This window comes from Centruroides vittatus, unplaced genomic scaffold, assembly GCF_030686945.1.
Source record: "Centruroides vittatus isolate TY-2023 unplaced genomic scaffold, ASM3068694v2 contig_3343, whole genome shotgun sequence".
In the NCBI taxonomy this organism is placed as follows: domain Eukaryota; kingdom Metazoa; phylum Arthropoda; class Arachnida; order Scorpiones; family Buthidae; genus Centruroides; species Centruroides vittatus.
Genome location: NW_027122147.1, coordinates 42,511 through 69,964, shown reverse-complemented (window position 1 = coordinate 69,964; position 27,454 = coordinate 42,511). Strand labels below are relative to the sequence as shown.

At 31.0% G+C, this 27,454-nt stretch overlaps 2 protein-coding genes across 3 annotated transcripts in view; one reads left to right on the top strand and one right to left on the bottom strand.

The window, feature by feature from the left end:
* twin (CCR4-NOT transcription complex subunit 6-like twin) overlaps nucleotides 1-13,850 on the bottom strand; it is a 122,159-nt gene extending 108,309 nt beyond the window's left edge. Inside the window, exons 1-2 of one of the 2 annotated variants that reach the window (XM_067268754.1) lie at nucleotides 13,710-13,841; nucleotides 1,914-2,146 (exon numbers count right to left, since the gene is read on the bottom strand). The gene's annotated coding sequence lies outside the window, so the exon portion shown is untranslated. Of the gene's footprint in view, nucleotides 1-1,913; nucleotides 2,147-13,709 lie in introns of both variants that reach the window. The other variant, XM_067268753.1, reaches the window with a different exon arrangement.
* Nucleotides 13,851-13,986: 136 nt separating this feature from the next.
* The window catches only part of mRpL1 (mitochondrial ribosomal protein L1), a 43,289-nt gene continuing 29,821 nt past the window's right edge, over nucleotides 13,987-27,454 (top strand). The window contains exons 1-2 of the mRNA XM_067268759.1: nucleotides 13,987-14,096; nucleotides 20,891-20,979. Coding sequence (XP_067124860.1) covers nucleotides 14,054-14,096; nucleotides 20,891-20,979 — 132 coding nt within the window. The 5' untranslated portion in view covers nucleotides 13,987-14,053. The remainder of the gene's footprint in view (nucleotides 14,097-20,890; nucleotides 20,980-27,454) is intronic.

The window sequence follows — 27,454 nt, the reverse complement described above, 5'->3', positions numbered from 1 at the left end:
TATTATAAGGGAGCATTGTAAAAACTTCATTGTAAAATGGGATCTAAAAATTTTTTTGTTGTAAGAAGGGATCACAGATAATAAGTTTATGAGAATCTGAGATAGGATGAACCTTGTTAATATTTCTACAGATAAAGGATCAAGGGATGTATAATAATTTCAAGGGGCAGATATGATGATTTTCTCCCATAAAGTTTGCAACTCTGTATTTTCTTGAGTTAGGACAGATCATATCTAGACAAATGAAAAAAGTCAGAACTCTTTTCTGTAAAACAATCAACACATTGTAAGTGACAAAAATTTATAATTTCAATAACATTTTCGACACTTCTAAGATATCATTCTTCATCTTCTTGCAAGAAAAGAATCAATACATTAAGTATTCTTATTAAAAGAAAATAGAACATATTTCAGTATTCATAAACATTTTTTAAAATGTAGAATAAATGAATGTTCATGTGCATGCTCCATATCCATATCATTTAGTATTACAGAAAGCCATTATATAAGCATATCACTGGAAAATACACATTTCATACAAGATAAACGATAAAAACATTGAATTCATAAATTACCATCAATCATTTTCCCACATCAGTTGTTTTTCCCCCCAAGTCCCGCCAAAAACAATAAATCGAGAATCCACTGTATATACAGGATGAACCAAAGGTAGGTGGAATAGTTTTATTTTATGAAACCATGTCCTTTTCCATATTTCTAACTTATTAAACACTAGTTCAACTTGACTAAATAAAGATAATTGGTGAAAAACTTGCCAGGCATCTTCGAAATACACTATAAAACTAGATGGAATGGGGTTTGTGTTAAAGTTATAGTATAACAATGGTGTATATTTAACTTAGTTGTAATTATGGTTCAAAAATTACATCAGAGTTGCATTTCAAGAAATTAATACACAAAGATGTTTGTGCAAAAATGTTTATCAAAGTGTGAAATGGTGAAATGTAGACTTTAAAGCTGTGTAAATTGTGATGGACAGCAGATTGAGCATCTGCATTGATAAAATTGTATTGTATTGCATTAGTAAATATAACTATATATGTAATCTCAAAATTTGTGTGTGTACGTAATCTCAATAAATGTTATCATTTACTGTCCACCTACTTTTGGTTCACCCTGTATGTATTTATACAGGGTGAACCAAATATGAACATCCAAATCCAATAGTTATATATTAAATCCAAACAATTGTCATATTATATTGGGCTATTATCATATTATATTACTATTACTATTATTAATTAAATGCTAAGTAATTTCACACTAGAGGCAGGCATTAGGTGCCTTCGCTTCCTTAATTTAATAATTATAATTAAATTAATATTTTAATAATTAATTTAGAAGGTTCTGAAAGAAAGAATCAGCCCAAAACAGAACTTGAACCCACATCTCCCACTTATTAGCCAGGTTGAGGCCGAAGTTTTCAATGCAAAAACATGTATGTCAGACATTCAGCGCTGCTTTCCTGTAAGCCTAGAAGTTTAGCAATGGCGTTTGGAAAGTCAGTGGAATCATGATCGACATTCCAAAGGCCATTGCCAAACTTCTAGGCTTACAGGAAAGCAGCGCTGAATGTCCGACATACACGTTTTCACATTGAAAACTTTGGCCTTAACCTAGCTATTGTGCAGTTGCATTGACAGTTACATTACCCAAACCTTCGTCTAAATCTCACTTACAGAACTTATTAATTTATACATGATCATACTTGGTTCCTTACAATTCCCAATATAATTCAATAATTATTTGGCTTTAATATATCTGTTTGGATGTTCATATTTAAAAATAGATAAGTGAAATGAAACAAAATAAATTCATATACACATACATCAAACAAAAATGCAGCAAAAACACAGTTTAATTAGTGGTATACAATAATGCATAATACATACATGGTGTCAGTAACCCCTTATTGGTTTAAAATCTACTTCCAAGCTGTGGACAAGCAAGCAGCATATTTATGGTCGATACATAAATTCTTCATAGCATGTTTGTATGTGGTTATTTTATTTTTTTAATAGTTTTCCCATGGCTTGGTCCTGGCAGTTTTTAGGCGTTTTATGTCTAGATGCAAAAAGTCAGCAATTTCTGGAGCAGTGGACTGACAAAAAACATGTACAGAATCCTAAAAAATGACAAAATAAACATATGGAGATGAGATAATCAAAATCATAAGCATTTGAATGGTAAGATGCTTCAAAGAAAGCAGGGAGAATGACAGACAATAAAGGAAGTGGACATTTAAAAATGAAAACTGCCAAATATGTTCAGAAAGTGCAGATCCTTATGTACACTGACAGATATCTAAATGTCAGGATGATTGCAGAGGAATTAAACACATTAGAAAACACTGTATGAAGGAATAATAATGGATGAAGAACTACAAATAAGATAGCCTAGAGTTGTACAAGATTGATGCCAAAAATTCTGAGTGATGACAAGATAGTGTCTTTTTTTTTTTTTTTAAATCTTCTGGTCTAAAATGATAGTGATGTCAGAAAAATCACTGGGTTGCCTGGTTTTCATTCCCAGTAGTGCCACGTGGAGCCGGGCACGTACCAACTTTTGTACATAATAAAGACATTGACTGACTGACTGTATAGAAGGCAGAGAGGACTACTTTTAAAAAGTGCTAAAAACAATTTCAGTTATTTTTTACTGGGGATTTTATATTGACCAATTTAGGACAGACCCTGTATATAAAATATCATACAAACATCTTTCATACTTTTCCAGTTATTGCTGAAAAAGTACATAAGGTGTTTTTGTGTGATTTTATCCAAGAAATTCCAGCTTTTAAAAGATAATTATTATATGAGATATAAAGAAACAAATAACAGGTCTATAGGGGAGATAAATAGATCAGCTTGAAAAATGAATTTATCAAAAACATAAATTTATGCCATATATTTATCTATATATATTTATCATATATTTATCTATATGAAAAATATCTAGATAAATAAAAATTTAGGCCATTTCAGTGTGTTTAGCTATATTACTATAAATCCAAAAGTAGCATTAAATGTAACTATTTGAATAAACCAGCATTCTATGTTTAAGTATTATAGAAACTTTGTACAATTAACAAATTACTAAACTATTAATTCATTTTCTGATTATCAGAACAGATTAATGCAAATATATAACATATACACAGTCAACTCCGCATGAATCAACACCCGGATAACTCGACACTCATTGGTTACGTAGTCATTTTTTGTGGTCCCAGCCGACTTACATAGGCATTAATGTTATTAACCTTAAAAAACTCTGTTTACTCAACATCGTTTAACTCATCACCACTGGATAAAATCAACATACTTTTTCTGTTTCACACTTTTTAGAATTCTGATAAGTCGACTCTCTTCCTGAGAAATGAGTTCACACCACACAGTTCATTGTACGGTGTGAACTCATTTTTTCAGGAGGGGAGTCAACTTATCAAACGTCTAAAAAGTGTGAAACAGAAAAAGTATGTTGATTTATCCAGTGGTGACGAGTTAAACAATGTCGAGTAAACCGAGTTTATTTAACATTAATAACATTATTGCCTATGTAAGTCGGCTGGACCACAGAAAACTGACTAATTAACCTACGGTGTCGAGTTATCCGGGTGTCGACTTATGCGGAGTTCACTGCAATTTCTGAAAAATATTAAATTCAATTTCTATTTTAAATTCATTTTATCCTATATTTTTAAAATTGTGAAGATCAAGGTCACTGTTTAGGTGATTGACCTGCAGCTATTTCAGACTTAATTATAATATTTCAACTATTAAAAATACATAGGCTATATTATATAAATTTAAATTTATATACAAACAACAAAAATTTTGTTTGAACATAGATTATTTTTAAAATAAAAAAAAAAAAAAAAAAAAAAGGCTCTACTCTTCATAAATCAATGATAAAATGAAGTTGCCCAAATCAAACTAATTTTTTTGTTTTTCTGATTATAAACACCAAGTAAGATTAGAGTACAGTAGAGCATCGATTATCCAAAACAATTTAGGACTGGGGTTGTTCAGACAACTGATCATGTACAAAAAAAATATATTAACCTATCCCATGTTGAAATTTTTCTTTGCTGCATGTCGCTTCACATTGAATTTTCGCTGCTGTTAAGCCTAACAAAAATTTTTTTTTTTAAATAAAATCGTGGCTATTGTATCAAACATTATATTTCATTATTTTGCACAAACAAAATAAATATTGAAAAATATAAAAACAAAAAATTATACTTTGGAAGTTAATCTAGTATCAAAAACATTCAGATTCAGCGTGACACACAGTTCTCAGAAAAACACCACACAAAACAAGCAAAACTCACCTCTCACGATGGGAAAAAAAAAGCCTTGTTCAAATACTGGCGCATCCTTAAGTACCCTCTCATGGATGCAGCAGTGCTGCCAGCTAAAATATGCACATCAACAAAAATAACAGAGTAGCCCAATGAGATAGAATAACAGAGTGCTAAACCAGTTACCACTGCTGAGGCAAATTGAAGTGTGACAGCCATGACAGTTTTGGTGGACTCCATCTATTTACTAAATTTAAGTTAATGATAACTGAAGATATTTTACAATTTAAATAAATCAATGAAGTTGTTTTTTTTTACATATACAGTAATACCTCAGTTTTGTTGACTTCGGTTATTGTTGATTTTTTCATTAAAAATTTCTCTTGATTTTCGTTGGCGTGCCCAAGTGACTTCACTGTTAATTTTACGAAAACGAAGAGCGACCCATGCGTTTTCCGGCTCAGTGTGGCATTATTTCTCATTGTGTGAGCATTACCCTGCGATGGCACACCATTGGTCAACGATTCCATTCCCTGAACACTGGAAGTTCAGTCATGAGATTGCACCTCACCAGGACGGCTGGCCACATCCTGGTGAAGTTTTCCAGGTCTGCATCTGTAACAACACCTGAATAGGGACCAGTTACCCTTAAACGGACCTCCCAGAAGGCATTATTCCCCATGATACAACCATCATAAATGCATACAATTACTATTACATGACAATTACGTCAGACTTTACCACAGGGCAATATAGAGCTAGTGGAACTGAGTTGAGCGCCACCAGTACGCAGGTAAAGAAAACTGCTTTGGGAAAGCACATGCGTCTTTGGGTTACATACGTACTGAAAAGCAGTGCTTGTTTTCTTCCTGTAATAATGAACCACAGCTTTTTGCCACATAAAACTTCAAGGAATAACCATTGTGTAGTCAGTTGTAGTGTTACCTATATTACTGCACCTCCAGGTACAAAGTTAACCAGTAATGTGCAATAGTATTTTTTTGAAAATCGATATTAATATCAATAATACGACATACATACATGTGAAATCAATAGATTAAGTCAAAATGATCTACAGTCACTTCTTGAGTTATGACCATTCGCACTTATGATGAAAAAATTTCATTAAAAAATTTTTAAAAAATGTATCAATTTTTATAGTTTTTGTCAAATATATATCATATACATATATATCTTGCGACTGATTGCGTCATCTTTAGTTTTGTTCTGCAGTTAATTACCCTTCACTTGTGCTTGTGTAAGATGGCTAACTGTTTTGTTGTTAAGTACAGTCATTTCTCGACTTACAACCATTTCGACTTACGTCCGAAATTGTGGAACCGAACTCCATCGTAAGTCGAGAAGTAACTGTATTAAGTAATGCAGTCATTACTTTGACCGTAAACTGCTGAATGTATGTATATATTAATATATTATTTTTAAATATATACTTATAAATAATATATAAATTTATAATTTATCAAATTTCTATTTATTGAAATATATATATATAATGTTACATGTAACATACAAAATTCATACAAAATAAATTCATATATTGCAAGAATAGCATTCTTGCAATATATGAATTTATTTTGTATGAATTTTGTATCAAATCAAAACAATCATCAAATGAACAAAATGTTCAAACAAAAGTAATGAACATGAAAGTACTAAACTTTAAAATTATCACATTGAAAAATAATTGGCAAGATCATCATCATCATCAAAATCTTCCTCACTAGAATGTTTTTGTATGGTTGAAGCAGATGACGGTTTCCAAGTGTAACATTTATCGTTGTTGCTTTTAAGTAGCTCCTTTCTTAATAACAGTGCTTCACAGGAATTGGTAAGAACTCGATTTTGTAGTTTAGTTTTTATTACATTTAATAACTTACTACAACACTTTGTGAACGTGCAGCCCAATTTTATTACTTCCAAACGTTTTCGGTCATGTTGAATGACCTTTCTCAAGAAAAAGAAAAACAGAATAAAATAAAACACTACACTCATGACACCTTATAAATTTGCAGCCGTGTTTATTCGGTACAAACAAACGTTTTCGGTCGTGTTTAACGACCTTCTTCAGGAAATATCCAAAAAAATTCGAACACAACGAAAATCTGCAAAAACGAACAAACTTCGGAACGTTTTTTAAAATATTCTAAAGAGAATTGCGTGCGCCATCTCTACATCGATGCGTATTAAATAACACATTACATGAGAATAAAATAAAAATAAATAACAGACAATAAAAAGTAATATGCTCCTTGGAGACATTAAAAATAAAATACAAACATAAACTATGGTGCAAGCCGAACGGCGCACAGAACATAGGGAAGGAGAGGAGCTGTGCAGAGACAAAAAACTACGGTTTCTGTCCTTGTGTAGGCTTCCGCATATCCGCTTTTCTGAGGTTTACATGTCGCCTGAGCGCCAGGCTGCAGATATTTTACTAGCCTCTCTGAAGTTGATAGATTGTCCTTTCTGGCTTGCTTTGCAGATATGCCAAGCTTCTGTATAACGGAGGTGCTTTACGTTGCGAACTGTTTGTACTAATCTTGCTTGGGCCCATTCAGCTTGGACTTCTTGGGGATCTGCCAGGACGTAAGTCGCCAACGCTGTGCATGGTTGTTCGCTTCTTATATTTCTCTGATGTTCCGCCAGCCTTTCCTTGAGTGATCTTCTGGTGGCTCCGATGTAAAATAGCTTATTTTGCCTCCGTGTGTCCGTAATAGGGATCCTGTAAACCCCCGGAAGGGAGTTAGTGTCCATGGCGTCTTTATCCGCTCTTAGCAGTTGGTATATAGTGGGATTCCGTTTATATATTATTCTTTTGTTTGTGGCAGTTCCTATACGTCTATAGATGCTGCCCAGTTCCGCTCTGTATTCCATCAATGTAAACTCCTCTGTATTTAGGAGGTTTCGCTCCTTATTGCATGTCGTAATCTCGCTAGTGACAGCTTTAGGACTGATCCCGTTCTTCTGAGCTAGCTTAATGATGTAGTTCATCTCTTCGTTTTTGTCTTGGGTACTACTACAGTGTGTGTGTGCTCGTGCCGCGAAGATTACTAGCGAGATTATGACACGCAATAAGGAGCGAAACCTCCTAAATACAGAGGAGTTTACATTGATGGAATACAGAGCGGAACTGGGAAGCATCTATAGACGTATAGGAACTGCCACAAACAAAAGAATAATATATAAACGGAATCCCACTATATACCAGCTGCTAAGAGCGGATAAAGACGCCATGGACACTAACTCCCTTCCGGGGGTTTACAGGATCCCTATTACGGACACACAGAGGCAAAATAAGCTATTTTACATCGGAGCCACCAGAAGATCACTCAAGGAAAGGCTGGCGGAACATCAGAGAAATATAAGAAGCGAACAACCATGCACAGCGTTGGCGACTTACGTCCTGGCAGATCCCCAAGAAGTCCAAGCTGAATGGGCCCAAGCAAGATTAGTACAAACAGTTCGCAACGTAAAGCACCTCCGTTATACAGAAGCTTGGCATATCTGCAAAGCAAGCCAGAAAGGACAATCTATCAACTTCAGAGAGGCTAGTAAAATATCTGCAGCCTGGCGCTCAGGCGACATGTAAACCTCAGAAAAGCGGATATGCGGAAGCCTACACAAGGACAGAAACCGTAGTTTTTTGTCTCTGCACAGCTCCTCTCCTTCCCTATGTTCTGTGCGCCGTTCGGCTTGCACCATAGTTTATGTTTGTATTTTATTTTTAATGTCTCCAAGGAGCATATTACTTTTTATTGTCTGTTATTTATTTTTATTTTATTCTCATGTAATGTGTTATTTAATACGCATCGATGTAGAGATGGCGCACGCAATTCTCTTTAGAATATTTTAAAAAACGTTCCGAAGTTTGTTCGTTTTTGCAGATTTTCGTTGTGTTCGAATTTTTTTGGATATTTCCTGAAGAAGGTCGTTAAACACGACCGAAAACGTTTGTTTGTACCGAATAAACACGGCTGCAAATTTATAAGGTGTCATGAGGGTAGTGGTTTAATAAGATATGCAGTCTACGATGAATTACAGAATAAAATAAAGTTAAAACGACTGTAAAAATCGAACGCTTAGTACAAAAGAAAAAAACGAACAAGCTTTTCGAATTTTTGAAATATATCCCGTTGCAACTTATGTACGTCATCTTTAACCTTGCAACCGGAATTATACAAAGCATAAACTTACAGAAAATTAAAATACCAAAATAATAATATGTGCAGAGATATGACCCCTGATCATCTTTTTCGCATAATATGCATTATTAAACAATGCATTTATCTTTCTAATAATAAGGTTTATATTAGGCTAGAGGACCAATACTTTTGTAGATTCTTGGAAATTGATTGCAAGGCCTTTATGGTTTGCTTTACAAATTTGCCAAGCTTCCACGTAGTGTTGGTGTTTACAGTCTCGAACTACCTGCAGTAGACTTGGTCCCATTCGGCTTTGACGTATTGTGGGTCCCAAGACTTAGCCAAATATTGCAGCATCACAGCACTGGCAAAAATTTGAATTTGCTGATTGGAACTACTGTATCTATGCTCTACTGTATATAGTAGGATAATTTTACAAAATATAACTCTCAATGAATGAATATACTGAAATACAGTAAAACATCTGTAAAGGAGAATTACATGATACTGGATATTTTTTCTGTTTCCAAAAGCCTATTATTATGTTGGGTTTAGTGGGTTATGCTCGGTTGACACTGGTGTCTGTGTACTATGCTGAACCAGAGTCAAGGCATAGCAACCAAAACAAAACTAAAATAAAAATAAGGGTGTCAGTGTCAGTATTCAGAATTTCCTAACAATGTGGCCTTCTGTAGTGTGATGTATGTATTTCTATTCAATTGTAATGTTCCCAGGCTTTTGTGTAGTGTGTGTGGTATGACACTTGTAGAGGAGAGAACAACAGGTACAATAAGCACTTATCCATCCTCCACAGATGCTTTATTTCCTGGGCAAGTTCTGTATACAGTAGAGCGTCGTTAATCGGAACGCAGGTAATCGGAACGATTTTCAGTCGGACTGTGTCGTGCTGAATCGAACAATTTTGATACTAGGTTTACTTCTAAAGTATAATTTTCATGTTTTTTATATTCTTTAATATATTTATTTTGTTTGTACAAAATGCAGAAATAATTTTTAACGATACGATAGCCTCGATTATTATTATAAAAATTTTTGTTAGGCTTAAAATCGACGAAAATTCAACACAAAGCGACACGCAACAGAAAAAAATTCCACATGAAGCGACACGCAACAGAGAAAAATTTGAACATCGGACAGGTTAATATATTTTTTCGTACAAAGTCGGTAATCAGAACAAATGACTAATCGGAACAACCCCAGTCCCCAATTGATTCCGATTTTCAACGCTCTACTGTACTTGCTGACTTTTTCAGTGCATGTATTTTGTATATTATGAGTGTTTGGAACGGGTGTCTATAATGTACACTCAAACCTATTTTTGTGCAGTCTATTTTTGTGCGATTTTTTATTTGTGCGATTTGTTTGTGTGCGGTATATGAATTTCAATCAAATTGGTATACTGCACAAAAATAATTGCACAAAACACATTGCACGTATAAAAAAATTCGCACAAAAAAAGACCACACAAAAACAGGTTTGAGTGTATTTGATTTTATTGCGTTTGTCAATGAGTGTGATGTCTGATCTGTTGTGGTAAATTGTTTTATCTGTGATTTTGGCTCTGTCATAGTACATTTTGTGTGTGTTGTTTTCCAGTACTGTCTGTGGAATGTATCTGTAGTATGGTTCATGGATGTCTAATAATCTGTTTGTTTGCAAGCTGTTAATATATTATATTTGCTACTTGATTATGTATATATAAATAATCTGTCTATGCAACTGGAAGTGAGGTGGTGTATAGTTTCTGGCATGACGTGACATTTTCTGCATGTGTCATTTGTGAGTGTTGCATCTTTGAGTATGTTTTCTCTGCAGTTTTTAGTATTATTATTATTTTAATCCTTAAACTACACCAGATAAATGCCTCCCAATTACATTCATTTTTACAACAAAATCACTTTTATTACGTATATAAGCACTTATTTTCATCAAATTAGTTTAAAGTAATTAAGTAAAAGATAGGAATATTTGAATGCAAAAATCAATTATTTCAATTCTAAAACACTCTTGTCCTTCCTGAGAATTTGTACTAACAAGTAAGTATTCAAATACTAAGAATTCTCAGATGTCCTTACAAGCTCACGTCAGTAAACAAGCCAATTCAAGAACAAAAAACAAAAAACTCTTCTTCTTAGAATCATCCTTGGGTACGTTCATAAAGTCAAAACGAGTTAAATGTGTTAGTAACGAATCATTCAAAAAGTAGTAGTCTCACTCAGTGCATATGCTCTGCAGTGATGATGTTTCAAATGAAACTCTAATGAAGTTCACTTCGTTAAGAAAATGGCACCCAATGATATTGATGTTTCTAAATCTACTAGAATGTTTGAACTGTGAATTAAAAGGTGAAATGATAGATTGCTTTGGGTGGACGATTATTTCTAAGAAAAATATTTTGGATAAGGCTGCACTAGCAACATTCATATCTTCAATTTTACAAGTTAGAAACAACCATTTAGTTATAAACGAATCGGTCAAAAAATCTAACAAAATAAGAATAACAATGACATCATTCTCGTTTAACTCATTTGACTTTAGGAATGTACCCTATATCTCACCTGCCCCAAGGCCTCTTTTCCTTCATTGTTCTCTGTGGTTCCAAGAATCAGTCACCCACCCAAGAAAAAAAAGTTAGAAAGGAAAGTTCTGGAAGGAAGAAGAAACAAAGAACCAAGGAGAGGACTAAAACTGTACTTAAATTAATATATACACTAATATGGCATACAGCCACAATAGGCACCAAAAAAAAAAAAAAAAAAAGACCTTCTCTCACCTACAGCATAGAAAGAATTAAAAAAAAACAATGTATCTCACTCTACTGTCAGAAATTTTAAATACATTCCAGTAATATATACTTGGATGAAAATATTTGATTTCTTGTTTCTTCTTGTTGGATATTTGCTATATGCACAGAGTTTAGTAATATAGAACCAATTATTCTGTGATCTGACTTCTAAAATATGTTTTACTCATTTTTACTTGCTTGAAATAAAAATTCTTCAAAATGTGCATTTCAAGACAATGCAGTATTAGAAGAAAAGTTATTGCTTATGTAGAAGAGCATCGAAACAGAGTTTCCAGCTTTTCCTGTTTTATGACATCTGTATTGTTTTTCTAATTTATTACTAATTGACAAAATTTAATACATCTGATTTTAAAATTTTTTCTTCTTAAATAAATCTTAAAATTTGATTACAAATTTATAGTGTATTAGAATCAATATGATAATTATATATATACACAAGGTTCCTACTCAAATTTTTGTTTTAATTTCCATGACTTTCCGACCTCCCATGACCAACTCTGTACAAATTCCCTGACCCTTATGGCCCTTACAGTATGGCACATTGACAAAATAAAACAGCATTTGACTTCCTATGCACAGATGTTTTGCTTCTCCAACATTTTAATTACTTTTTCTAATTAAACAGTTACATATTTTTTTATAATTACTGAATTATTAAAATTAAAAATAAAATGTATTAATAAAATTCTGTTATTAATTCATAACTATAAATCTACATGGCTTTGAGAAATAAAGAAAAAAAAAAAACAATTATTTTTTATTATTCATTAACAAATTCTATATAATTCATGTACAAAAGAATATATTTATTAAATTTCTCTCTCAATAAATTTCCCGAACTTTATAAAATATTAAAAAATCAGTACAGTAGAGCATCGATTATCCGACTCATCTGTTAACCGACTGCGTTCTAGTCGGCAAATTCAAATGTCCACTAGTGATGTGGCGCTACAATATTTGGTTATGTCTTGGCTAATTATTTTTGTTAAATTTTTGCTTGTTTTAGCTGGCAGCACTGGCTCAACCATGAAAGGGAGGCTAGTATTTAAACCAGGCCTAATACACTATACTAATAATGTATTTTTTTCATACTTTTCGGTTATCCGACCAACCCCAGTCCCCAATTAAGTCGGATAATCGATGCTCTACTATATATATAGCCGACTTGCTGGACTGCCTGTTAAACACGTGATAGGCTTAGCAGAGAGAGAGCGACACGACTTCGATCATCACGCAATCACCGGAAAAAAGTATGATAACTTTCTTATTTTTTGTCTCCAGTCCAAAAGTAGGGTATCATTTAACTCATCTCAGTCCCCTCAGTTCAGAAATATACTAAAAATCCCAAAATTCCATAGGTGGTAATCTATAGTATCCCCTAGATTAGTTGAGGAAATTATATTTCTTTTCCATCTCAACTTAAAAAATATGTATTGACTTTCTACTTCTACATTAATATAAATAAAAATATATGTGAGACACTATTTTGTAAAAATTTTCTAATTATTTACAAACGTGGAAATGTTTCAACAGCAATTTTAACAAAATTTATAGGTCTACAAACTAGAGTTAAACAAAATGAATAAAATTTCAGTTAGAATAAGCCAATTCAAAACAAAAAAAAAAAAAAAAATTATAGGTATCGATACTTTGGAAGTATAAATCCACAACTATTGGTAAAATCTTACCTAGTAATCCAATTAATACATTTTTTAAATCAATAACCAATTGTTTTCAAATGAAGCCAACTAATTTCAGAATGATATGTAGGCTATCTACACCAATCATGAACACAATGTTATAGTTTGAAATTAAATATAGAATGTCTCAAAGCATTAATTTTCCACTACAAAAACTCATTAATTTTTTTAAAAAATCTATACATTACTCATAGAATGATTTAACATGTTTTTACTGCTTACACATGCAAACATATGCAAAAAACAATAAAAAAAATAAAATTGCAAAATTAAAAAAAAATTAGGATCTAAATCTAAAAATTAAAAAGATAACATAAAAAGGTAATTTCAATTCAAAATGGATAAAATATAAATCATCAAATTAATGGGCACACATACAAACTCACACAAAAAAAATCATCTTGTGACATAACAATTTCAAATTTAATATTCAATATAAATATTTATTTAAAGAATTCTTGATATAACGATTACATTCTACATTTTAGAAATATATTTATTATTATTAAACATTAAAGATATAAAATAGTGTTAAATTAAGTGAAAATATGTTAAAATTGAAAATAAAATCAATTTTCTCTTTACAACTTTGACAAATATTAGTTTAGGACTAATTTTGAATCATTTCGTAAGATATTTAAAGATATATTCGTATCTTATCACCTTTATAATAATAATAATAATTAGAGACTAACCGTCATTTACTTCTTGAATAACAACCCACAACGAACAAATATCTGTGTTAATAGTAAAAGCAATATCCTTTTTTGTTGATTTCTAAAGGTTGAACATGTTCGTCTTCTTTGCTGACATTTTGTTTTCGATTGTTCCCCTTTCTGATTAGTCAATATTATTATATAATTAATAGAAAAGTTTATTGCAATTTATAATTAGAAATTTTTTACTAAATTATTTGTTATTCGATATAATAAGTAATATATTTGTATTAGGAATTATTATTATTATTATTATTTTAAATTAAAATGCGGAACTGTAACGATATGGCTGCTCCCATGAAAATAAGCAAAAAACGTTAGCCATGATGGAGAATTCTATTAAATTAATTGGATTTCTTTCCAAAGGTTTTATTGATTTTTTTTTATTATATATTTTAGATATTTAAAACTCACGAAAGTGATGTTATTTGCTGAAAAAATATATAATTTAATTTTTTGTAATTTAATAGGAATTGGTTAAATATATAAAAATAAAATCATATATATATATTTATTTTTAAAGCTTAATGCAAACGCATCTCGTTTTTAAATTATTTGTAATTACTTAATAAAGTAATAAATTATTAATGCAGACTAGCATTCAGCTTTATTTATTGGATTTGAACTTTTTACATAAATAATTTTAAATATTAAAATTTACTTAAATTTATGGGTTAATGTTACCCTAGGTATACAAAATGGCGGCTCGTCTCTTTGTTCTCAATGCAATTGCAAATAATTTTATATGGAAATGTTTTTATACAGGGTGTTTCGAAACTCATGGGCAAAAATTTAACCAAAAACATCTAAACAAGCAATTTTCATCATACAATGCATGGGCAGAGAGCAAGCTGTGAACCACTAGACAGTGCTGTAATTGAAAGCATAAAGTGCAAGTTTTCTTACACATTGTCATTTCTACCATGGATTTCAGAAGGCATGGCGGTACAGTAATCAGGAAAAGGCGGACATGCATTTTATGTATGGTCTTGTGAATGGAAATGCTCTGGAAGCCAAAAGACTGTACAGTACAAGCAGCATTTCCCAAGAAGACATGTGCCATACCGAAAAATTGCAGGTGTAACGCCTGCATTACTGCAGGCAGTTGCTCTTTTGAGAAATTTCTGTAATTTTGCCACACATGCTGTCAATAAAATTATTTAGTACCTTTTCTATCTATTTGGTGTTTCGTTCTTTCATGTGACAGTAACGAATACCTCCTAGCGGTTCACCGCTTGCTCTCTGCCTATGCATTGTATGGTGAAAATTTCTTGTTTAGATGTTTTCTATCACCCCTTAAATTTTTGCCCATGAGTTTTGAAACACTCTGTATAATTACTAAAGAAGTATGTTTTTAATTTTTATTAATGTTAATTTTATCTGTCATCATTACATTTTGTATTCTTAGTGTAATTTTTAGCTTTCTAAATTAGTTTCTATGTGCATTATTGAGAACCAGCTTGTTGATGAATTACTGCTAGGTTCAAAAAGTTCCTGGAATTTTATTTTTATTATTCAGAAATCAATAACTTTATTTCAGTAACAACTGCAAAATGTAATAAAAAGACAGCACACCTCTAAACCTTAAAAGTACAATTTCAGAATAGTTTAATGCAGATAAAACCCAAACATTTTCGATCTACATAGGAGACCTTCTTCAGGTTAAAGCATTCTCAACTGGAATGCAGAAAATGGAATATTCTTAAGATTATTTGAAAAAACATATAAACAAAAATTTTTAACTAATTTTTTTAAATTGACTGTTCCTGTTGGTATAGATTGCCAGGCATAAGGTAATTGTTGTTTATCTTTGAAATTGTTGGAAAGGCCTTTTCAGATTTGAATATCTCGAGAGCTTCTAGTGTCCTGATTTGGTTGTCATGGTTAGATTTCCATATAATGGTTTTTTTTCATTTATACATTTTTTCAAATAATTTTAAGAATATTCCATTTTCCACATTCCATTTGAGAACGCTTTAACCTGAAGATCATCTATGTAGAGTGAAAACATTTGAGTTTTATTTGCAAAATGTAATGTAAGCTGTGAAATTTGGATAATGGTGTTAGTCAAGAGAATATGCAGGATGCTCTGATTACACATTATGTTTTGCTAGGTACAGCTTGGCCATTAATAAGCTAAGGATTAATATACCAGTGCATTATCATGTAGAAGAAAAAGATCAACTGTTTGTTTTCATTTTTCTTAAATGTTTTCTTCCATTTGCAAACATTGATTCCTTTATTTACAGTTCTCTTTCTGAATAAATTCACAGTTGGCAAAGTCTAAAAGTAAAACAATGTGCTCAATATTTTTGATAGTTAATGAGATAGATGGATAGCTGCTTTAGGCTTTCTCATTGACATTCACTTGACCATTACATAAACACATACCATATTTTCACAGATTGACTGGCACACCATATATAAGTGGGAAAGACCAGCATACCAGTTAAACAGTGATTAAAAGTAAAATTAATCAGATTTGACAAAAATAGTTGTTAAATGTTAAATAAAGCATTCTTTTGAATACAATAAAACAATAACATTGTAATTTCACTGACTCATAAATGGAAAGAGAGTTTCTGTTTACAGGGCTTGTTGACATTAGCAGTAAAAGTGCTGATGACTGCACTGACAATCTGCTGCAAAAGTAATAAAGTTTTAATATCCTGATCTTGAAAAACAACCTATCAGTCTCCAATTATAAACAAATCCAATGTCAATCTGTGAAACTTGAGATAATTTACAGCAAATTTCTGAAATTTGATAATTATTTTTTTTTACATTTTTGGATCAAATTACAATAAAATAAACAAATAGCACTCTGTATTCCATAAGTTTATTACACTTTTAGAAAGGAGACAAAATTCAGAAATTAAACATATAATTGTAGTTTTTGATGTAATGCTGATAGTTTCACAATTTTAGAGTAAAAATGGCATCTGTGAGATGCTGTGTGATCTAATTTGTTTGCTTTTTTTTCACATACCCTCTGAAGAGGGATGTGTAATTTCATGTAAACCGAGATAACTGCATTCCATAGGGTAAATTGTCATGCTGGTTTTTACCATATGGAAATACAAGGGCGGTGTTTTTTTTTTTTTTTTTCAAGCTCTGATGGTCCATAAAATAAAGATAAGTGTAAATAACAAAATGAATTTATTACCAAAAGTTAGGTACAAACATGGTTACTTTTCGACATAATCACTGTGAAGATTGAGGCATTTGTCATATCTGTGGAAGAGCTTTTCCATCCCCTTGTCATAGAATGTTGCTGCCAATGACTTGAGATGGGCCTTAACGTTGTTTTGAAGGTCATCATTAGTCTCAAACCTTTGCCCTGCTAGCCACATTTTATGTTCAGGAAAGAGGTGGAAGTCTTCACACATTAAAAAGTTCCAAATTGGATGGAAGTCTGAAAGGTGGAAGTCTTCACCACCGTTAAACACCCAGTGTATAGCCCTGATTTAGCACTGAGCAACTTCCACCTCTTTCCTGAACAGAAAAAGTGGCTAGGAGGGCAGAAGTTCAAGACTAATGACAATATTCAAAACAATGTTAGGGCTCATCTCAAGTCATTGGCAGCAACATTCTATGACAAAGGGATGGAAAAGTTCATCCGCAGATATAACAAATGTCTCAATCTTCACAGTGATTATGTCGAAAAGTAACCATGTTTGTACCTAACTTTGGTAATAAATTCATTTTGTTATTTACAGTTGTCTTTGTTTTATGAACCATCGGAGCTTGAAAAAAAAAAAGTCTACATAACTAATCTTCTCAGATAGACAGCATGCCATTCAATCCTTGAAAATACAGTAACATTTTTAAATTTGCAATTTTTTTCATTGTTATGTTATTTTGTGCTTGCTGATACATTAACCCTGTTTCAGCGAGCATACTGATAATGATTTTTAAAGGAAAACACAAAGTTTGATATTGGCACATTGTTCTGTTACTGACATTTTAAATTGAGATGTTACTAAACATTTAGCAAGCAAACAAATTGCTTATGCTCTACATATACAAGAACTGATATCAAAACACAGTATCAAATAGCATCATAGATGTTGTCAATTACAAAAACTGAAAACAATCTCTCAAGTAAATTTTTATTTCCACAATTAGGGATGATTCTGGAAATTTTTTGAATCTATGATAAAAATTTTGATTTTGTTATTTAGCTTTTGTATAAGCTTGATTTACATACAGTATATAGATATAAAATGTAGTAATTAATGCAAAATTGTCAGACAATTTTATTGAGCAATGTATTTTATTGATATAATACATCTAAAAATTACAGGCCTCATATTTATCCTGCTTTTAATACAAAAGTAGAAAATATCCTGCTTTTTAAGAATTTGTCCTAATTGTTTTACATTTGTCTTTAAATGAGAATTCAGAATCAATTTTTTCTTATAGAAAAGTGTTTTTATCTGTAAATCTCAATAATAAATAAAATTTCTTTAAATTAAAAATTTAAAGTTTATCCATTTAGTGATTGCAAGATATTGCATTACATATACAAATATGTAACAGCTATAATGAAAACAAAATTTAGCTTTAATAAATTTTATAGAATTTACTTTTAGATTTAATAAAAACAGAAAATGTTGTTAGTTTTAAAATTGTGTCATCTCAATATAGAGTGAAATCCTATTTTAACATCTCGACAGCAGCGTAGCATGGGTGTCAGCCGCCTAGGGCGGAGGAAAATTTCGCTGCCCCCTTATTTAGGTATTTTTACAAGATATTATTATTTATTGTGAAATTTTGCTGCCTTCTAAAAGTGCCGCCTGGGGTGGGCCGCCCCTGCTGCCCCCACTACACTACCACATTGCATCTCGATTTAATGTTTACCCAAATTATACATTTACTTTTTGTTGTCTCAACTAGTGTACCATAAAAACAATTACATTTAAACTTCAATTTAGCATTTTATATAAAACTGATTATATAAAATCAAGATTTTATATAATCAGTTTTATATAAAATCCCGTAAGGAAAGATTTTACCCAAAGACATATTTTACTGATATTAAGGAGCAATGCAATGTTTCACATTGCTCCTTAATATCAGTAAAATATGTCTTTGGGTAAAATCTTTCCTTTATGAGATTTATTATACTAAATGTGATGCCGAGACTAACAGATGAATAAAGTTTAAACAAATATAAATTGGTCCATATGTAATAGTGGTATCTAATTCTGTATTCAGATTAAAAATATTTAGGTGTATTCTGTTCAGCAATCTATATGTAATATGACTCAACATGCTAAATCATGAACAACCCAATGAGAAAGTATTGCACCACTTGGCTGATTGCTAGAAAACATTTTCTGTAAATGGCGACATTTGGATGTGACTGTAACATGTGTCTTTGAGTGATGTGTGGCTTTTACCAATTGACTGCCAAGGATGCAAAGAAAAGGTTTCTTTTGTGCTCTTAAAATGCACTGTTGATCTTAACTATGCCATTTTCATTACTACCACAAAACATTTTCATTTCTCCCTTACTTAATTAAAACACCAATACTTTTTAAATTTATAAATGCTTGTTTCTCTTTCATAGCCTAGTAACATATGAGAAAATCATATTATGTCAGAATTACACTTCATCTTATTACAGTCCTTGAAATTTATTTGGCCAAGGGATGTCATACATGGATCATCAGACTGAATACATCCAGATATTTTATTTTTGTTATTTATTCAACTTTTTATTACATTGTTTAACTTCTTAACACGTTGGGATGAATATAAAATCAACTTTACTTAAACCAAATAACCAGAACAAAAATGTTTTGCTATTGCAAACGTTTTCGACACCCCTTCTGGGCTCCTCTTCAGGCTTTTACGTAAATCTGTTGCAAGCTGTTCATTCAATTTTCGAATTTCAATTTAGAAGGCATTTGATTTCTGATTCAAAACGTGCACATATTCCAAGGTATCCAAATATCAGATATTAGTATGAGATTCGAAATACGCACAAGTTTCAATTTAAACCATTATAAAACCAATATAAAATCAATGTTGGAGGCAATGGAAATATTTAAGGTGGGTTGCAAGTCCACATGCATTAATTTTAAAGAAGAAATGTTGCTTTCCACGGTATGGCAAGTCCTAATGGACGATAGAATTTGATTTTATATTGGTTTTTTAATGGTTTAAATTGAAACCTGAGTGCATTTCAAATCTCATACTAATATCCAATATTTGAATATCTTGGAATACATGCGTGTTTTGAATCAGAAATCGAATGCCTTCTAAATTGAAATTTGAAAATTGAATGAACAGTTTGAAACAGATTTACATAAAAGCCTGAAGAAGAGCCCAGAAGGGGCATCGAAAACGTTCACAATAGTAGAACATTTTTTCTCCTGTTATTTGGTTTAAGTAAAGTTGATTTTATTACATTGTATTTTTGTTTGAAGATAATGCTTCTTAATTTGATTTCAAAACAAGATAATGCAATATCAGAGATTACATTGCCTACCACAAGATTTGCAATTTGCAAAAATTTTATTCATTTGGCAATTAGTGGCAAATAACCACAAGAGCAGTCTACTGGAAAAAAAAGTCACTCTAGAAAAAGAGTATCACAGAACATGAATCTGTCGTGGTCTGATACAATTTTACTGTTAATAAACAAGAAATTGCTTGAAAAACTCAATCATAAAAACTGCATTTTTTTTTTTTTTTATATATGATCAGTTGTCCTTCCATTTCTGGTTGGTACAGAAAATTTCAGTAAGCAAAAACGTAACCTGGCAAATAGCTTTTTCTTTCCTAAATTATGTATTGGGCAATTGCTATAAAAATGCCAGGGTGACCCCTAAATATAACATAATAACAACAACAGAGTTGCTATTGTTGTTATATTAAACACTATATTTTTAGATACATAGAAGCAATTCACTTTCTGTTTCTCTTGTTTAACATTTATTATTGCACCAAAAGAATGGATTTGTGTTTTATTATTAATGTATAGCATATTATTATGATAAATCTGTTTAGTGTAATTATTTGGTATCTCTTGTGGTATAACAACAAGAACTTCCAAAAGATTACATGGGATAATATTTAATAGTGAATTATTATACAGCATAGACTTATTTTAAGTAATATATTTAATTTTTAAATTTTTATTATTGTAGCTGCTTCAACTTGGACATTGTTACCAAAGTTACCAGTGAAAACATTTATTGAACCAAAATATGCATATACAATTCAAAATAATTTTCAGGTATAGTAAATTATTTCATATAAATGAACATTTATTTAGTTTTGAAATTAACTTTATTAACACTTATTTGATTTAACTCTTATCTTAACTCATTAAAAAAACACTGAATTATTTTGAGCACTGAAGAATTTGAGAAATAATGTTTTCCTAGTGAGAATATTGATTATAGATGTTTACAGATCATCTATTTTTTTAATTTTAGTGATGTTCAAAAGAGAAAATATATTCAAGTTTGTTTTAAGAATTCAAATTTAGGTACAGTACAGTACTAGGATGATTTCTCTGAGATGAATTTTGAATAATCTTGATGATGTAAAAATCTGAAAATTGGGAAATTTGTTTTATTGACTGAATTTGCAGATTTTAACTAAGTAGTTTAATTTTTTTAATTTTATTGTTGTTAAACTTATTAAAACACTTTATATTTTATTTTTATGTCTTTTATAATAAAATATGATAAGAGAGAAATTGAATTACATTTTTTTCTGCATAAATTTATTGGAAAATAAAAATGATATAAGCATAAAATTCTTGCTTTAATTACAATGAAAATAAATAAAGTATTTTTAGAAATGACTTGATCTACAGTCTTCAATTTATATTTTACAATCTGTATTCTTATGATTTGCTGTTTGTTCTTATGTTACAATATGAATCTATGAGCACTAAGTTTTTGGCTCTATGGAGAACTTATCACACATTATTTACATTGTCAGAGTAATCACACAGGAGTGGATAGACACATGTTTATTATGACAATAGGTTATTATTATTCTGCTGTCATAATAAACCTGTGTCTACCCACTCCTGTATGATTACTCTGACAATGTCAATAATGTGTGATAAGTTCTCCATAGAGCCAAAAACTTAGTGCTCATAGATTCATAATCTGTATTCTTGCTGAATTAAAATAGAGAGACATAACTTAAAATATAATTCAGCCACCCTAGGCATGTTTATGGCTGGCATTTTGCCAACTCTCTTAGACTTCTCTTGGAGGGGTGATAGATTGGAAGCTGTGTGAAATGTTCATTTGTAGTTAATAGGTGAATTTTATATGGATTTGCTTTTTCATATTGTTTTGTATGCTTCCTTATCTTACTATGGAGGGTACATCTCTTAACAAACCCTTTTGCAGAGGAACAAAAATTTTTTGCATAATATTCAATTCTTCTGGAAGGAAATCTAAAAATGGTGATTTTTTCATTCCTGTTGTTCATTCCACAAAGCATGTCTGTTCTGGGATAATAAAACTTAATGAAAATTTTACTCTTATGAGATTTAAGCTCTTTTGAAATAAAGATTTTGTCTTATAAAATTTTTTTCAAAATGATTCCCCAAATTTTAAAAAATCCAGTAATAAGCTGCTGGATTTTTCATTTTATTGCATAATTATAAATTTTTTTTTTTTTGAATAATGATTAGAATAATTTTCATGATGAAAGTTTATTATTTAAATAGAAAGACTGTTGTATGTTGCAGGACTCCAAAATTTTAGTTAAGTTATTGAAATATGTTTTCATGAGTCTGTTAATCAAATTATGCTATATTTTGGCTATTAAGTCTACAAATTTTATGTAATTTGTACTAAAGATAGACAATTAAGTTTGCCATATTGTATTAAATTTAATAATTAGAATTAGATTATTTAATTTACAACGTTCTGGAAGGTAATATCAATCTGGAGCAGGACTTGATCTTACAAATTCTGCTTACTATGTAGTTCAATTGCCAATTATACTATCGTGGACCACTTTCCAATCTTTGCTTACTTTGATTCTTCATTCAATTTGATAGACATCAAATGACAATCTAAGTACACAAAGATTGGTTTTTTCTTTCAAAATATTCTAAATCAGTTATGAGCAACCCATGGTCCACTAGGTCCTGATATAAAGCCTTAGAGCTTTGGCAAAGTAATTTTAATTTTCCATTTTTTTCTCATGCCATTATATAACTCTAGGTAAGCTGATATATATATATATATATGACAAAGAACATTTAAACTAAACTTGACTACTGAAAAAAGAGAATAAACTATAAACTATATAATAAAATAAATAACTTACTGGAATATAAATGTAAATATGAAATCAAACATCTTAGTATTTCCAGCAACAAACTAAATTTAATAAAATAAGAATGTTTTCGACTATTTTCAATAGTCCTCTTCAGTTAAGCCTCTTAAAATGAAATAGAACATAAAAATAGAATGCCTCTTTAAAATGAATTAGAACAAAAAATAGAATGCCAGCAATAACATCATTTAAATTTAAAATAATAACATAAAATAAAAATAACATAAAAATAGTACAAATTAAACAGTAAAATAAATTAAAACAAAGTATTAAGAGAATTAATTGTTGTAGTAAAACGATTTCCATGCACCAGATAGACTATCAGCATCTCTATGGTTGATGCAACCTTTGGTATTATGCACCTTGTAAATCTCAAGCTTTTCAATGTATTTAATAACATGTTTATTAGTGGCAGTCTTAATTATGGAAGCTTTATCCCAATGTACATTGATATCTTGTTCTTTTGCGAAGGCTGCCAGGACAGTACTGTCCAAGTTTTTAGTAATCGAGTATTTATGCTCCTGCAGCCTCTGTTTGAAAGACCTCATAGTGGCACCAACATAAACTAACTTTGAATTAAAATGGCAGTCAGTTAACGGGATTGAATATACTCCTGATGTATTGTTTCGATTTAGTTTCAACTTATCGTTCCGTAGCATTCTGTAAATCGTAGGATTACGTCGATAAATCATTTTAACATTGTTCTTGTGAGCTATTTTCTTAAAGATCGAATGTAGGAAAGAAATATAGTTGAGAACTACCTTTCGGTCTTGGTTGGTAGTAGCACGTTGTTTATTTGTTGGATTACAAAATTTATCAATAAGAGCGTTAATATCCCGTATACGATATCCCTGTTGTACAGCTATTGTGCGTATGTAATTTAGTTCTCTATATGTGTCACAAATACTTGTACAGTGGGTATAGGCCCGCTTTATTCAAGATCTAAAGGCTGCATGTTTAAAGTTGCTGGGATCGAATGAATTCTTTGGAATAATAAGAGGTAGATAACTTTTGATAAATGTTTGTCCATATTTCACCAAATTTACAAGTGATGGATAGATCCAGAAAGTTTACATTCAGGTCACTTTTTTGTTCCAATGATAGCGTCAAACCATATGGGTTGTTAGAATGGCTGCATACAAATAAGATAGTGCTTATCAAGGCTGATAAGTCTAAAGGGGTAGTGCTTCTTAAAAGAGATTCCTACAATCATAAACTGCAGGATTACATCAGGGACACTGAATGCCAACATGCTCCCAACAAATACTTAGAATCATTACAACATAGAGTTACAAAAACTTATTTCAACTCCTTTAGCTCACAAGTTACGAATGCATAACTCTGTCGTACAAGCACCAAGAACACAGAGAATCTTTGCCTTTGGCAAAACTCATAAACCTAATTGTCAGATACACCCTGTTATAGAAAAATGCGGCTCCCCTACGTTTGAACTTGAGAAACAACTTGTTAGATATATCCAACCATGAATTCAAGATTACCTGTATGCTATTAATAACTCTGTTCAACTGATGGATAAACTCAGAAATATTAACCTAGAAGACAATGAATTTATGACCATAATGAATTTTCAATCATTATTTCCCTCTATAAAATTACCACCTTGTTTTTGTGAGATAAGAGACTTCTTTTTTTCGAATGTTAATAATGCTACAAAATTTCACGAACACATATTAGAGCTCGCACACCTAATTTGGTATACTTCGTTTTTTGCATTTGAAGGCAACACACACTTACAACAACGAGTTGTTCCAATGGGGAGCCCGATATCCAAGTATTATGTGAACTAGTATTACGACGTTTAGAAAGTAAAGTACTGCCTGTCTTCAACAATGACATAATTTTATATGCAAGATATGTGGATGATGTGTTCATCATTTGGAGGAATATTAATAATGCTCGAGAGTTCCTTAACAAAATGAATAACAACCCATATGGTTTGACACTATCATTGGAACAAAAAAGTGACCTGAATGTAAACTTTCTGGATCTATCCATCACTTGTAAATTTGGTGAAATATGGACAAACATTTATCAAAAGTTATCTACCTCTTATTATTCCAAAGAATTCATTCGATCCCAGCAACTTTAAACATGCAGCCTTTAGATCTTGAATAAAGCGGGCCTATACCCACTGTACAAGTATTTGTGACACATATAGAGAACTAAATTACATACGCACAATAGCTGTACAACAGGGATATCGTATACGGGATATTAACGCTCTTATTGATAAATTTTGTAATCCAACAAATAAACAACGTACTACTACCAACCAAGACCGAAAGGTAGTTCTCAACTATATTTCTTTCCTACATTCGATCTTTAAGAAAATAGCTCACGAGAACAATGTTAAAATGATTTATCGACGTAATCCTACGATTTACAGAATGCTACGGAACGATAAGTTGAAACTAAATCGAAACAATACATCAGGAGTATATTCAATCCCGTTAACTGACTGCCATTTTAATTCAAAGTTAGTTTATGTTGGTGCCACTATGAGGTCTTTCAAACAGAGGCTGCAGGAGCATAAATACTCGATTACTAAAAACTTGGACAGTACTGTCCTGGCAGCCTTCGCAAAAGAACAAGATATCAATGTACATTGGGATAAAGCTTCCATAATTAAGACTGCCACTAATAAACATGTTATTAAATACATTGAAAAGCTTGAGATTTACAAGGTGCATAATACCAAAGGTTGCATCAACCATAGAGATGCTGATAGTCTATCTGGTGCATGGAAATCGTTTTACTACAACAATTAATTCTCTTAATACTTTGTTTTAATTTATTTTACTGTTTAATTTGTACTATTTTTATGTTATTTTTATTTTATGTTATTATTTTAAATTTAAATGATGTTATTGCTGGCATTCTATTTTTTGTTCTAATTCATTTTAAAGAGGCATTCTATTTTTATGTTCTATTTCATTTTAAGAGGCTTAACTGAAGAGGACTATTGAAAATAGTCGAAAACATTCTTATTTTATTAAATTTAGTTTGTTGCTGGAAATACTAAGATGTTTGATTTCATTTTTAAACAAACTGTATATTGCTAGTTTTCATTACAATTACCATGATACTACTGGTATGTAATTAAATAAAACCAGCAACTAATTGTTATCTAAACATTTTTACTTCTTCTGTTTTAAACAGTCATTGTCAGGTTTTTATATATTTTATATAATAATAATAATTTAAAACTGGAATCCAGTTGAAAGACTAATTTTTTAAACATGTCATTGAGCATGCAAATATCTTCATAATGTGCAACTTTTTAAATTTTGGAATTTATGTTCTTTTATAAAATTCCATTTATATCAAAACCTGATGACGACCATTTAAAATGGAAGAAAATGTTTGTTTAGACGACAATTAATTGCTGGTATAATGGTAATTGCTTATTTTTATCTAGTTTTCATTTCATTAGCATACAATATTGTATTATCTGATGCAGTGTTTTTCAATCACTGGTCCATGGACCTGTGCCAGTCTGTGAAAAAATTTCACGAGTTTGAAGAAAAATATTTGACCATACTGATGCTGGCACAGTTAATTATGGGTGATGTTTAATTAGCAATCTAGAGTTACTATATTGTACTTTTTTCCATATAGTAACTCTAGATAAGCATATACAGGGTGCATAGGAAAGTCCTTTTAACCGGAAAATTCTTGCAAATGGAGAGAGCTACAGCTATGCAAGTGAGGTAATGGTATAGTAAAGTGACTATGCTTGACCTAATGCAAATGACAGCAGCGCTCCTAGTGGCAAAATTTAGAAAATAGGCAGTGCAAAACGAAAACAGATAGAGCAAACTTCCCGATTAGAAAGTTTTAGAGCATCAATTGATTAGTACAAAACGACATATGGTTCACACGGATAAGATAAATTGTCACCTGTATACCCAAAAGTGTCCGAAAGCAATGCACACCATTTTGTGTGACATTTGAAAGGAATAGCCATAGGTATGAAGAAATACGCACAATTTATTGCATAAAATATGTACTTATGTCAATACAGTTTGATAACATCACACAAAAAACGATGGAAAGGAAAACTGTCACACAGTGATAACAAGTTAATGTCAAGTATGTTCAAAAACTTGTTATCACTGTGTGAGTATGTTCAAATCTCACCATTGTTCTAAATTAATTAATGTAATTATAATTGTAAATTTAATACAAGATGGCAACTTAATCACTTACTTTTATATAATATAAATATATAATATATATAATAAATTAAAAATATATATATATAAATAAAAATAAAAATATATATAAATATATATTTTTATATTTAATTAGCCAATATTTAATTCAATAATCTGGCTTGATTATTTGATTAGTAGTATAATTTGATCTTTGTTTCT